A 15,559-nucleotide genomic window follows, 5' to 3' on the forward strand; every position below is an offset into this window, starting at 1 on the left:
CACACACACACACACACACACACACACACACACACACACACACGAGCTCTGATGGCATGTATATCAGCTAAAAGGTTAAAGATTCCTGTAGTTACTGTTGTTATGTAGTGTCGAGTTGGAATTGACTCACAGCTGACCTCCAGCGAGTTTTCAGAGGCAGTCAATTAACTGCATGGGAGGAGATTGCTCGTCTTTCTCCCAAGGAGAAGCTGGTGGATTTGAATTGCTCACTTTTTTTCCCCAGCAGTGCAATTTATCAGCAAGCCATCACAGATCTCTAATATTAGACTCCTCACAGCGTCAAATGGAAGATGCCTATTGTTTAATATTATTCTAGAAATGTGAAACAATAAAATTACACTACAAGTAAAAGGAAAAATAGAAAATTGGAAAGAAAGCAAAATTGCCAGTGACCTGATTTCTTTTTAGGCAACCCAAGAGAGAAAACTGATAAAATCTGAGAAATAATTCATTGAATGATTAATAAGTCATTATCATTAGCTTTTTTATATATACACAACCAATTAGAAAATATAATGGGACGAAATCCCTGCTACTAGAACAACTAAAAACTAGAGCATTCCTAAAAAATAAACTTAGCCAGAGAAATGAAGGAAAGACTTCGTGGAAATGAGTTGTGCTGTCAACTCAAAGGCAGGAGAACCCATCAGCCTCCAAGAGAAAATGCTGGATATTGCTTTTTCTATTCATCAGTGCCTCTGAAAACCTGCTGGAGAGCCATTCTGGAGCCAGTTTTAACTTGAGAGTACATAACAACAGCAACTGAAACACCTATGAATATACCTTCATAAAAAGAAAATGTTAAGAAAGCCCAGTTATAAAAATTTCAAGTCAGCAAATGAACTTCTAAATTAATATTGTAAGGAAAATGCCAATTAAAATATAATCAGAATTTTAAAAAGGAAAGTATAATGGGAAAGGACTAATTTTAACTGAAATAAAAATATATTACAAACTTCTCAGTCTGGTAAGGGTATATGTTGTTGTTCTTGTCATGTGCTGGTGCATCAATTGTGACTTACAGCAACCCGATGACTATGAGATCTGAAGCTTGCCATCCTCATCCTCTCTGATATGATTGATCCCATTGTTAATCATGTCAATCCATCTTGCAGAAGGTCTTTCTTTCTCTGACTTTGTCTTTCTCAGCACTATGTCTCAGAAGAACCAAAGATTAGCCCTTCTTGTCAACATGACCAAAGCATGTGAGACAGAGTTTTACCTTCCTTGCCTCTAAGGAGCACTCTAGTTGCATTCATCTGACACAGACTTGTCCTTTTGGCAGTCCACTCAATATTTTTTGCCAACATCACAACTCAGCATCAATTCTTCTTCTGTCATTCTTATTCACTGTTCAACTTTCTGATGCATAGGAAGCAAATGAAAATGCCATGGCTTGGAGAAGGCTCCCCCAAGCCTTTCAACAGACACTCCAGCTCTTTAACACTTTGGAGAGGTCCTTTATATCAACGTTCCCCAATGTGACATGTCTTTTTATTTCTTGAATGTTGTTACCATATGTGTTGATTGTGGATTCAAGTAAAATGAAATAATTGACAACTTCAGGGTTTTTTCTGAATTTTTATCATGATAGGAGAGACAGGCATACAAATAGATATGCACAAATGTGCCACTTGTGTACAAATGTGCTCAGGGAAGCATTTCTTATACTAACAAATTCTGAAAACAAACTAACGTCCATCAGTAAACCACAAAAAATGTTATCATGGTTTAACAATGGATTGTTATATTGCCATACTCGAAAAAGTCTTCAATATTATCTTTGTCCATTTGTCAAGTGGAAAGTCGTTTTGAAAGAGGACATTATTTGATGTTTAATGGACTGAGGCTCAATGTCAAGAAGACAAAGATTCTCACCACTGGACCAATTGGCAGCGTCAGGATGGATGGCGAAGAGACTGAGATTGTTCACAACTTCAGTTTGCTCGGCTCCACAGTCAACACTATTGGCACCAGCAGTCAGGAAATCAAAAAGTGTATCGCGATGGGAAAGTCTGCTGTTAGGGACCTCTCTAAAGGACTCAAGAGCAACGGTGTCTCTCTGGAGACTAAGGTGTGCCTGATACAGGCCATGGTCTTTGCAATCGCTTGTTATGCATCAGAGACTTGGACAATGACTAGGGAGGACAGAAGGAGAGTTGATGCCTTTGAGCTGTGGTGCTGGAGAAGGGTACTGAATGTACCATGGACTGCCAGGAAAACAAACAGATCCATCTTGGAGAGGATTAAACCAAGCAACTCCTTGGAGGCAAGGATTCTGGGGCTTTGTCTGACATACTTTGGACATGTTGCCAGGAGGGACGGGCCCTTGGAGAGGGACATCATGCTTGGGAGGGTGGAGGGACAACGCAGGAGGGGAAGACCCTCTATGAGATGGATTGATTAGGTGACTGGGGTAATAGGGATGGGTGTGTCAGAGGCGGTGCGGTTGGTGCAGGATAGAGCAGGGTTTAGGGCTGTTGTACATAGGGTCGCTATGAGTCGCAAACGACTCGACGGCACATGACAACAACAACTTCTGGATAGAAAACTCTGTGGAGAAAGAAGGTTTTCTTCCTTAAAATCAGAGGACATTTTCACAGAGCGCAGAACTCTGACATACAAGCCTACCTGTCAATGCAGGACCTGTTCTCTTTTCAGTAGTGAGCTTTGACCTAAGTAAAGCCCCATCACTGGCATGTCCAAAGTGTTAACATTGTCTAATTTTAGAAGAAGAAGAAAAATCTTTTCTTTGCAATTTGCAACAGCTTAAGAGGGCTCCCAAAACAGGGTAAAGGGCACTAGAGATTCAGTGTCTACATTTTTTACTTTCCATCCTAGAAATCTGATTGGATTTCTGGCCAATGCAGCCCACCAATTGTCACCATTCATCTGTCATGAAGGCTTGAATGTTGTTGAACAGCTTCTATCAGTGTAGGACAGAATAAGAAGGCGACGAAGTGCTGGACAATCTACTTTGAAAAATCAGCTGATGAAATCCCCACAGATCACAATGGTCCAATCCTTAGCCTCCTATTTAAGTGGGGATGGAGTAAACATCAACTAATAATAACAACAACAGAAACAGCACAAGGTCTCCAATACTTAAAATCGAGCTCATTTTAATTTAAAAAAGTATTACAGTATCTGAAACTGCATAACTTTCTTGTGCTAATTGGTTTCTTCACTGCAACCACTAAATAATAGAGAGATAAGTTCTTCTATAAACTTGTCAAACAAATCAACAGTGTTAAAGTAGAAAGTATACATAGTCATTTCATTTTCTCATATCCAAGGTAATAACAGAAGGAAATAGGGCCGTGGCATTTCTGGAATTCTCAGCAGTTCTCAAGATTCTGTTACCATAATTCTAGCAAAACTTAGGAATAGGTGTATTTTATCAGAAAATTTCTCAGAAAGAGTTCTTAGCTTTTTTTTTTTATCACTGTTACCTTCTACTAACCTTCCTCTTCAACCTGACAAAGGACAGATAAATGTCTACTCACACTGTCAGCTTGTCTACAGACACGGTGTATGCATGTCTGAAATGAAAGTCAGCTATCTGATACATAAACTGATCACATGCGCTTGACTTTCTTCTATTAAAAATTGTTGCATCCCAGAACTCTCATGGATTTATGCCTTTTAAAATCCGCTCCAAACAGAAATCTTAAAAGCTTTCATATTTTAGGGATAAAGTGTACTAATTGCTTTAGAAAATTTAAAAACATGTTAACAGCATCCTTGTCTTTTAGAAAATCATCCACCCCCCTCATTAGAAATGTGAACCCCAAGAAGGCATGAACTTTTTGGTCTTATTCAGCACTGTGGCTACAGCAACTAAATAGTACTAGACAAACAGTGGTGATAAAAATACCTGTTCAACAAATGAATGAATCAAGGAATGAAGAATTCTGCATGTGAAGCTGTGACAATATTCTAAAGCCAACAGAGGTCAAGAGAAAATACGGTAGGCTGAAGTACTATCTGAGAAGGAAGGAAGAAATAGGGACTGAGTCAACTCAGAAGGAAAAATTTAGATGGATATAGAAAACAGTGAACAAACATAATAAAGACCAGAGATGGGAAAGAGCCAATGTAGTCAAGGGAAAGTGAAGAGGACTGGGTAACAAGGGGTGGTGTGCAGTGGGGAGCTGTGAGAGTGGAGCTACACTGCAGATAGCTGGAGAAATCATCAGTTGGATCTCAACTGGCTGGAGGTACACTTTTTAATCATATTAGCATATCCTCAATTTAAGCTCCAAAAACCAGTAAAATAAGGGGACCAAAAGACAATCTTGTGGGCCTATTTAAAAGCAAAATTTGGCTTACAAAAGGTTTTAAAAATGATAGCAAATTCCAGAAACCAGCTGCCACTGAGATGGTCCTCAGTCACAGTGACCTAACTCACTATGCATCACTGCAGCACAGTGGTCCAAGGCTTATTTCAACAGTTTACTTTCAGCAATAGATCAGAATAGGCTTTTCTTCCAAGGTACATCTGTGTCCACTCCAACTTGCAACCTTTGAGTTAGCAGCCAAGCACGTTAACTGTTGGTACCACCCAGGGACCACAGTAAATTTTATAGTTTACTAAAATTAACAGTTTATCAAATAATAGTAAAAGTCGTAGGTCTAAATGTCACTAGTAATTTTCTCACAAAGAACTCTTAAGCAGAAACTCACTTTCAACATAACAGCAGGGAAAATGTAATTGATTGAAAGAAAAAGCAAACGCTGCAACTTTTAACTAGTAACCAAAGAATGACGCCATTCACTAATTCTGGAAGACCTAGGACTATGTAGACGTCAAAAGCTTCAAATGATTCTTTCTTTGAAAGCCACAATTTTGAAGACAGCTTCAAATAAACCCAGCAATTGAGATGCTGTAAATATCCTTGCTCTTTCACCAATCTCTGACTATATTTAGTAGCCTGGTTTCCTTTGTTCAACAGTTACTTGGGTAACTTTGATTTATGTTCTCAAAGGCATAGGACCTTAGACACATTAGTTAAATGGATGGCTGGATGGACAAACTAGTGTCCCACAGAAAGACTGTGTGAGGACCTTTAGGATGTGATGGATAGAATTCTGCATGGAATATATATGTGCCAGGATTTCATAAACATGCCTTCCCTACCTAACGATAGGCAGAATTATTAAAATGGATCAGAGGACACATGGAAGTTTGAGATGGAAGGAAAGAGAGTTATTCTTGGCAAGGCTGGTGGTTTTGCTGAGAAGCTGACATCTGAGCATTAAGTCTCCTCACCTGCACAAGTAAACAGCCTTAGCACAGGGCCCACATGCCATTTTCCCATGTTTTGCCAAAGGCAAGGTACTACTGGAGTTGTCTTTCTATAAAAGGTCTCAAATAATCTTCAAGTCCCACCAAACCCGAGTCTGCCCTGCCTGAAAGGCAGAAAGGGCTGGCAGCAGGAGGAATCAGAGAGTGACAGAAGCTGTTACAAGAGCAGTGAGAACAGGAGTTTGGGAGTGCCAGTCAGAATTCTGAGCAGCTCCTGTTCTTTTTTAAAAGCATCATTTTCAAGGTTCACAGTTTTCACATCACGACTTTCTGCTTTTACATCCTTTCCATAAATGAAGTCACGGGAGACGTTCAGCTGTTATAAACTTCATGTCAAGCTTTGAAGTGCTTTTAATAGCAGAACTATTTGGCTCACGTGTAGGCTTTGTAGCTGTGGTAAATACTTTCCAGTTATCGGCTGCTGCTGTTACTCCACACTTCCAATTTGGAGGAGAAACTCTGCATATGCATTGAGGCACTGAGAAAAGAATACTGAATTCTTTCATAGATCTTTTGTGAGCAGTTTCCTTTTATTCCTAATTTTATTGCTAATGCTTTCATCACTTTGTCCTGGTTATGGATGAGAAAGCAGTAGAAAGAAAGAAAATTACTAGATAGTTCACAGGTTATGAACGTGTACCCAAGGGGACCTTTGAGTTGAATTGGTAGGTAATTCAGAACAGGCGGACCTGTTTTTTTAAGCCTTGCTTTGGTGACAGAAAAAAAAAGAGTCATGGTGGCACTCTAGGCTAAGTACTGGACCGTTAATGGAAAGATTAACACTTCAAGCCCACTAGCTGCTTTCCAGGAGATTGTGAAGCAGCATCCTTCTGTGAAGACTTACAGAAACCTTATGGAGCAGTTCTACTCTGTTCTATATGGTCACTAAGAGTTAGAATTGGCCAGAGCGCAGTAGGTGACTTTTAGGGGACACATTTTAAATCCGTATGGACAGCAAGTGCCAGTAACTGTGAGGAATAACTTGTTTTGAGTAGGGGTTGGTTCCATCATTTCAAAGTGAAGGTAAATCCACATAACATTAAAGAGTAAGAACACAACATCTGTAAATCAAATGTTCATAAGCCGGGGAGTTACTTACTACACTACCAGGTCACAGTTTCCTTTCAGTTTCTTAAAGCAAAGTGGTCAAGTAGTTCTCAATGTAAGATCAAGGCCATGTAAAGGGCTGACTCATCCAGCTGGGTAGTGGGCAAGCATTTTAGTAGACTTTGGACAAAACATAACTGTAATTGCAATGAGCTACAGATGGAAAGCCCCTTAACTTGAAGATTCTTATATGATGATTGACACCGACTATGTGAACTGTACATATTAGAACAATATGCTCAGAAATCACATTTTTTATAATATAAATACAGAAACAAAGGCCATGCATTAAGCATTTTGGATATGCCCTGTGTTAAACAAGGGCATTTTGTTTTCTTACGCAACTTACTTTATGCGTAGATGCTGAAAAATACTATTGCACTCAATAAGTTAAACACTTGACACTTTTATTCCTCAAAATGCAACATTTTAGAAGTCTAGATATGTTTATTAATTAGTGATTATTAACACCCAGTAAACAACATTATGTCTTGTAAAAACACAATCTCTCTGCACAGCGTGAGGCTGAAATCTATTATTCTCTGATTCCATATGCTGAAATACACTCAAATGGTCACAAATGACCTTAAGCATTAAATAAATGCAAATGAGGACAACATAGAGAATGCACTTGTGATTGATAACTAAAAGACTAGCTTGAAAATTATGTCCAAAAAAGGCAGTCCTTAGCACAAGGGGCTGGGGGTCTACGCTGTGGAGTAAGGGCTGCCCTGGGGATGAAGAGTACATAGGTGAGGGCAGAGCCGGCTTTTCCTAAAGACCTGCTCAAGGTTTGCTAGAAAGTAGGACTGGCTTGCTTATTTATGTGAAAAACACAGAGAGCAAATTGCCCCCTGTGCCATCAGCCTCCTCTGAATATTCAAATGCAGGATTTTAAAAGACACCTACGCAGTTCCAGGTTATGAGCATCGACTTATGGACAACTCAGACTTGCCCTCTAATGTTCTGTGAACTTGCCTTCATCTGGAAATGACAAATGAAAAACACAAATTTTTCATCACAGCCAGCTTCACTTGCTGCATGTGCAACTTTCAAATTATCGAAAAGGCTTCTTTTCTTGCATAACAATAACCAAACCCATAACCATAACCAAACCCCCAGGCACTCATTCAATTCTGACTCGCAGTGAACTTCAGGACAAGAGCCTCTTAGGTTTTTCCAAGGCAAAATGTCTTTACATGAAGAAAATGCCTCACTGAACTCCTATGGAGCAGCGAGTGGGTTTGAACCTCCAACCTTCTGCTTAGTAGATGAATGCCTTAATCACATTACTTCACAAGTCCTTTTCTTATACTAAAGTAAGGTTAAATAATAACCATATGCACCTGCTCCAAATTATCTACAAACTTAACTTAAAAATACACTTAAGAATAGCTCTCATTTGTAACCTGAGGCTGACTGCATAATAGATGCTTCATTATATTCACTCACTAGTAATGGGGGGTCCATTGTTATTCTATAGCCTCTTCCCAGGATTCCAATGGCTTTAAAGCACTATAGTTGTTCATCTGCTTCCCTACTTCCTTAAGCTGGATAACAGGGGTCAGGGGAGAGAGTTCTACCTAAACATGGAGGAAATCCCAAATGTTAAAGGATGGCAGATTAACAGTGGTAAGCAAATAAAAGGATTAAAGTGTGAATTTTTATTCTAATAATGTCTGTGGTTATATAACAAAAGAAAAAATATACAGATAGATATTTTACATGAAAATTGGGTATGTCCATATCATTGGGGCAAAAATGTAGCATTGCTGAAAACATCATTGTTTCAGCTAAGGTTAAGTAGTTTTCCTAGAGTGAATAAACTGAACAGTCTCTCAAAGGAATGAATACCCCGCCTACATTCAAATCATGGAGGGAGCAGAGCGTCTCAGTCTCAGCACTACCCACTACCAGGAGTTGAGGTCAGATAATTGATGTGTGTGGGGGGGTGTTCCCTGTGCATTGTAGGATGTAGAGTAGCTTCTCTGGCCTATACCCACTACATGTCAGTAGTACCACCACCCTCCCGCCGCTGTAAAAACCAACACATCTCCAGATATTGCAAAAAGTCCCCTTGGCTGAGAACCACTGGAATAGGGTTATTCCCAAGATCCAAGGCTGGACTTCTTCCAACCTCATCACATTGCACAATACAAATTCTTAAATCATTCCTGTTGTTGTTGTTGTTGTGTACTGTCGAGCTGGATCCAACTCACAGCTGACCCTCCAGCGGTTTACAGAGGCAGTTAATCGCAATGGGAGGAGACTGCCCATCCTTCTCTCACAGAGTGGCAGGTGGCCTCGAACCCCATACCTTCGGGATTGTAGTACAGCTTCTTGCCACTAGGCCCCCAGGGCTCCCTAAATCATCTGTAGTTCAGCATTTAAAATACTTAACTTCTATTTCCATCTACTAATTGAGGATAATGAAAGCATCTGCCACATGTGGGTTTTTGGAGCATTAAAAGAGAGATGGTTGTGAAATACTCAGAAGAGTGCTTGGCACATAGTAAGTGCTCACTGCAGGTCAGGCGCTCTGGTGGCTTAGTGGAAAGGAGCTGCCCTGCCATCACAATGAAACCCATCACTGCTCTGCGAGAGAAAGATGGGCAACTCCTCCCACGCAATACACCACCTCTGAAAATCTGCTGGAGGGTCAGCTGAGCCAGTCCTGATCGAGGGCACATTACAACAACAGCGAAGGGCAGTTATTATTATTCTTTTAAATAGTCATCTCAAATACAAGAGTGTTCGTTTTAAGCATAAAAGTGTGTAGAATGCAAAAAAAATGTATCTTACCAGCTTGATATTTCCGGAGTCTTAAACACACCAGCCTTCTGATTCTTTGTGATTATGTCTCTGACATCTAGTCATCATGGTTAAGGAAACTTCTGCAGTGATTGCCACCTATTTCAGAAAAAACGAAACAAAACAAAACAAACAAAACCAAAACAACCTAACAAAACAAAACCCACAACAACAATAACACCAAACAGACTACAAACAGTAACCTTGGAAGCTGGATCAGCCCAGGCCAACACTGGGGACACTGGCAGGGGGATGCGACTATAACATAGGGACTATGCCCACTCACGTAAAGCAGCCAGGAGGCCAGAGGAGGCCTGATTCAGTGGGGAGGCCAATGGAAGTCTTTGGAGACATTTTAAATGGAAGGATTTTTCCATTTGCCTAAAATGCTAGTAGGGAAGGTAGGGCTGAACTATGGGGCCAGATGTGTGGAGAAGTGAGAAGAGAAAGATGAAGAAAAGTCTGAAGAATCCGTCAGAGAAAAAGAAATACTGAAGAAAGCAAGGCCCCTTGAAGGACTACCTGGTTAGGCCTAAGCTTTGGCCTAAAAGAATTTTATATCAAACAGCCGCATTGCATCTATTAAAGAGAGTTTGTTGAAGAGCTGTTCCATTACCTTACACACTCCCATCTTTATAAGGTTCTATTAGGAAAAATCATGTCCAGTTGGAGCCCAGGAAAAACTGAGCTTCAGACCAATTGTTTTTACTTCTCAACACTCTAACTGCTCCTTTTCCATCTTTGCTTTGGACCCTGTGTGACTCAGACACAGGCGCATGGCCTCCTAACAGCCCCCAAAGCCCTCATGGCATGGGTTCTCTATCCTGGCCTCTATTCCTGCTTTCACATTTTCCTGACTTGCAAATGGTCACTTGTTCTCATTTCATCATTTAGATGGTATAGACTTTTCTCATTATGTGGCTTATACTATGCATCACTGTAAGGAGTCTCAAACTCCCTCTTTTTAATAAGATAGCTTTAAATAAACTAGAAATAAAACCATTCTAGTCAAGGCTGCAAGCTGAACTAAATGGGGCCCATGTGGAGGAACCAAGTAGACAGGCGATGTTCCCCTATTGCTCAGAAAAGCGGATTTCCGGAACGCTCAGAGCAAGCATAGGCCAAGATCTCCCAGCAAGGACGGAGCCACAGGACTTTTCAACCCGGATCTCGGCTGGAAACACCAGGCACACCCATTTCTTCTCAGAGTGAATAAGCAGGTACTGTGATAGATTTCTACCCCCAGGAGTGGGGAGGAAAAATCAATTAGGTTTCCTAATGAAGGGCTTTGTTGAGGTTTACAAAAGTGCTATAATGTGGACTCTTTTTTTTTTTTTCTGGGTGAACTTGCCTGTATGCAAATTAAATACTGCTAAATTACATTCATTACAAAAATAAAAGAGACTAATTTGCCTCCTTGTTTTGATTAACTAAAATGACACAATCGGCCTACAGTTCTGTCTATTTCAGGAAGAAAAGTTTTCCAGGGAAGTCTTCTACATGGAATGTCTTGCAGAAAAGGCCAGCTGACGTCTTTATTCTGAGGAACACACAATTAATAGCGTCAACTGACAACTGTTTCCCATTCCGCGCCCCCAGCGCTCTGGCCACACCCTGCCCTGTGTTTCCATGGCATCCGGCCGCACACCACGATGTGCGCGCACACCTGGAGCGTCGTGTGAGTACATGACTAATCTACCAAACAAAACATATGATTTTGTTAGTGGAGGTAGTACTTTTTATAAAATAGTCACAGGGAAGTTAAATTATATAACTCGGGAAACCTATTAATAATTTTTAGTAAACATCTTAACACTATATACTTTCACACAATTTATAAACCTGTGGCTCCAGGTGGCCAGGCTGAAGCAAACATAGGCATTTATATTCTAGAAGTAATTTTTTTATGAAAAAAAAATCACAGCAGTATTTAGCTGCTTTATTTTTAGAATAGAGTAAGAAATGTATTTTGTAGTTTAAGAGGTGGGTTGCTGATTTTTTTTTTTTTATATTGAAACAAGTGAAAAGGAAAAAAAAAAACCCACATGGCAACAGTGTTTTAAAAATATTACTTTGAGAGATATATTCTGATTATCTGCTCCCTCCCCTTTCCTTTAGGTCAGATTTTGAGGTGGTGCTTCTGGCTGGCACTGTGTCCAATAATAGATTTTGTCATTCTTCTGTGTCACTTCAGGGTAATAAAAGAAATGCAATAAAACTGAGTCAATATTTCCAAGATGGTGTTCATTCAACACCATAGACCAAATCGTGTTCCGTGAACTGCACCCAGCTTCTGGAAGACTTCAGTGGGAGGCGCCGGGTGCAAAGAAAGCCTTAATATGATTTCTGATTAAATGGAGACAGAGCAATCACCTCCAATCCCCTTGTCTGGGCAACTAGATTTCGAGAGCTACAGGGTATGTATGCTTGTGGCTAAAAGGAAACCAAGATTCTAGTTCTAAATTTTCTTTTCAAATAAAGCACGGCTCAGAAGTGGGGCTCCACGTTAGTTTTGTTTCAGTTGAATTTTATTTTCAAATATATATACTTAAGAATACTATTAATGCTGTAATTTATGTTGTACAAAGCACTGAAGCTATGTTATAGTAACTGTCAGTTAAACTGAAACTGTAGCAATGGTCATTTAAGCACACATTCTATTAGATATCTTAATATGTTTATATACAAAATAGAGTAAATTAGCCTCCCTATGCAATTAGTGATCGTTACATTTAGCAGTAGGTGCATATACATTTTGATGACTGGCACTGTACTTTAAGAAATTCTTTTTAAACAATCATAACGTAACATAAATTTTCATTTGTTATCTTCATTTTTGTTGTCATATGAAAAATGTGAATATAAAACTATAAGGTAATAAATTCAATGTGATCTCCATACATTTTGGAAAATGTTTGATGTGGCAATATTTACTAATAGAATGTGGCAAAGCATACCAATTTAAGTTCACAGAATCTTCTTAAATGTGCTTATTACTCAAATGTACTTAGAGACACAGCAACACTATACACTTCACTCATTAACACCAACCGCTCCATTCATGGACAACAGGCCTTTTCTTACAGAGAGTGCTGAGGAAATAAAAGATGACATTAACCAAATTATTCTATCTCTTGGTACAATAGTATAGCTCGGTGAGGGAGAAAAGCATAAATATCGAAGCCAAATTAACCTAATTTCTGTTTGGGTTCTTGTAGTGTGACAAGTCTTGAGCCAATTAACTTCTTGGAGGTAAATCTCTAAAGCAGGAACAATAATGCACCTCTTAGAGGGTCGCTGTAAGGCTTAATAGTGCATCACACACAATGGGCCTACCTTGTTGGTTTCGGGTGGTGTTGAGTTGAGGTGACACATAGGTTTTGCGAGGCTACAATCTTTACAGGAGCAGATTGCAAGATCTTTTCAGACAAAGCCACTGCAGAATTCAAACCACCGACCTTTCAGGTGGCCTAAATTTTATCAATTTATTACCTTTTTTCAACTGTCTAGGCAAAGGCTTTGATGGAGTGCAGTGGTGGAGCAGGGATGATTTATTTTCTTTCACCATTGCTCAGAACTGCGTTAACATCTATATGTAATAGGACTTAAGTATCTGGAAGGAATCAGAAGCCTTCTGAGAACCTGGAGATTCCCAATGTCTTTCACATCTATTATGTGCTCTTGCAGAGGTAAAGTCTGTGTTTCCAATGACTTCAGTTACAAATTTAGAAAGGTGTCTTAGACTACACTTTTAGTTCCCAAATAGCTCTACTCTTGGAAAGCACAAAACCTCTTGAAGGCACACTTAACAACTTTACACGCAAAACTTTACAATAAACTATAGGGAGTTCTGGCGGCCTAGTAGTAAGAAGCTGCATTGCAATGCCGAAGCCACGATCCACCAGCTGCTTCATGAGCAGGGCGGGCAGTCTCCTCCTGGGTGACTTACCACTTCTGAGAAGTCTCAGGAGGGTCAGCTATGGATTGGTTCCGACTTGACAGTACTCAACAACTACATTACTATTATTATTATTTTCCATCACTTGAAAAGATACTTATCACATCGTCTTTGGCATCTGACCACCCTGTAACTAAATAATCAGCAAACAAAAATACAGTACCCACTCAGCCTCTTCTATTCCTCACTCAAAGAGATTAGGTAGCACCGTTCCTAAGCATGCAACTGCTAGCCAAAACACTGTCAGTTCAAAACCACCACCTACACCATGGGAGAGATAGCCTGTTTCTAGAAAGACTACAGCCCTGGGGACCTCATGAAGAAGTTCTACTCTGTCCTCGTTGTCGTGCATTATGTTCCACTGAGTGGGATCTGACCCATCACTGACCCTCCAGCGGGTTTTCAGAGGCAGTTTGTGTTTGCTTGGCTTTTAAAAAAATTTTTATTTTATTAATTTCAATGAACATTTACAGAGATTTTGTATTTCCATTCATTCATTGTTGCACTTTTCTCCCTGCCCATCCATCCCCTCCCTCCCAAGTTCAAAGCAGTTTAATTGCATGGGAGGAGACTGCCCAAGTTAGAGTCAACTTGATGGAAAGAGGATTTTCCCATCCCTTTTTTTATTCCTTACTCAATGGCATAGAAGCACTGGTGACTTAATGATAAGGAATTGTGCTTCCAATACAAATGTACACAGTCCAAATCCACCAGCTGCTCCATGGGAGAAAAATGGGCAGTTTCTTCCTATATGATTTATAGCCTCTGAAAACCCACTGTAGAGTCAGGTAAGCATTGGTTCCAACTCCAAGATACATAACATCAGCAACACTCAATGGCTTAGAAGATACACACCAGAGTACCATTTTCACAACTGTCAGAAGACTGAACTTTATCAGATGCCAACAAAGTCCCTCTCTAAAATGTGAGCTCCTTGAGGACGGGGGTGCGGGGGAGGACATGTGTTTGTCTTGTCTATTAATGGATGTATCTGTACATGGATGGATACAAGGAAGATATATTTAGCACCTGAAATGATGTGCATTACCTTTCAAAGATGTATGTTGAGCTCCTCCCAGTGTGAGGCAGCTGGCGTTCACTTAGGGTTCATCAACTAGACAGAAGTACAGCTGATGTCTCTGTTAGGGGACGTGCATGGAGACAAAATGGTGAGTGACCTAGTGGAGAGATGGTTCCATCCACAGCACAATCTGTACAGTCCACATGAAGTTTAAGTCATTGATTACTCCAGTAGAAGTTCTATCAAGATAATGTTAAATCTTAAAAGCACAGGACATTTACCAGTGTGTCTGGAGAATCCTGAGCTCTACATCATGATCTATGGGAATCAAAAGTTGGTCTCAGAGTAGTAGTGGTTGTGCCATCCAGTCGGAACTGACTCATAGCTGACCCTCGAACTGGTTTTCAAAGGATATAAATACAGGAGAGGAGAATACTTGTCTTTCTCCCAGGGAGCAGCCAGGGGATTTGAACCATGCACCTTTGGGTTGGCAGCATACCTCCTTACCCACTAGGTCACCAGCATTCCCTCCGTATCAGAAGCACAAAGAAATGAGCCACCAAGCATTGATATATTTTTCAGACAACATACTTTATGTTTACTAAACATGAGACAAAGCACGGTGATGAAGCTGAGTGAATTAGTGAATAAACCTCATGGGGCCACTCACTTTGGGGTAGTATAATTTTATCCATTATGAATTATGGAATATGTTTAGTATCAATAAGGGAGGTAATATTTTTACTGTTTTTTTACAATTTTTAGGGCAAATCTGAGAAGTGGACAAACCAAAGGATCCTATTTCAAGATCTGCTCTTTGTTTCCTCAGAGCACTGATAACATGGTGCATTTGAGGGCTCTGCGATGCTCCCAGTAGTAAAGCTTAAGGAGTAAGGAGAATCTCAAGAAAATAAAAACCAAAAACCAAAAAAAAAGCCCAACACCTACGCATAAGCCTGAGAGTAAGACTTACAACATCCATTTATACTTCAAATCTTAATTTCTTTTCAGATTTGCTGATTACATAAATCTCAGATCAACATCTAGCTGTCTGGGGTCAAGGTAAGGAGCTCTGAAATACAGTCGATTCACTGGAAACACTTTAAGAAAGATAATAAATACTCTCACAATTGTTTGATATGCATTGATGATTTAAAATTCAGTGTTTATCTACGCAATACTTCACATAGTAAAAATAAAAAAATAATAAGATAAAATAGAAAGAGTAGAAAACACTTTTTTGTTTCTCGAAAAAAGGTGAAAACCAGAATGTCACAAGCCTAAGAGACTAGGAAGTAAGATTCAGTTGGAGTTACTAAATTCAAATGCCAAG

General features: G+C 39.8%; 1 protein-coding gene across 1 annotated transcript in view; it reads right to left on the reverse strand.

The window, feature by feature from the left end:
- Positions 1-15,559, reverse strand: part of CAMKMT (calmodulin-lysine N-methyltransferase) — a 620,355-nt gene that overhangs the window by 50,871 nt on the left and 553,925 nt on the right. Inside the window, exon 7 of the mRNA XM_006882313.1 lies at positions 9,239-9,305. Coding sequence (XP_006882375.1) covers positions 9,239-9,305 — 67 coding nt within the window. The remainder of the gene's footprint in view (positions 1-9,238; positions 9,306-15,559) is intronic.

The sequence above is a fragment of the Elephantulus edwardii genome, unplaced genomic scaffold (genome assembly GCF_000299155.1).
Source record: "Elephantulus edwardii isolate Elephantulus edwardi_28Jun2011 unplaced genomic scaffold, EleEdw1.0 scaffold00019, whole genome shotgun sequence".
Classification (NCBI taxonomy): Eukaryota; Metazoa; Chordata; class Mammalia; order Macroscelidea; family Macroscelididae; genus Elephantulus; species Elephantulus edwardii.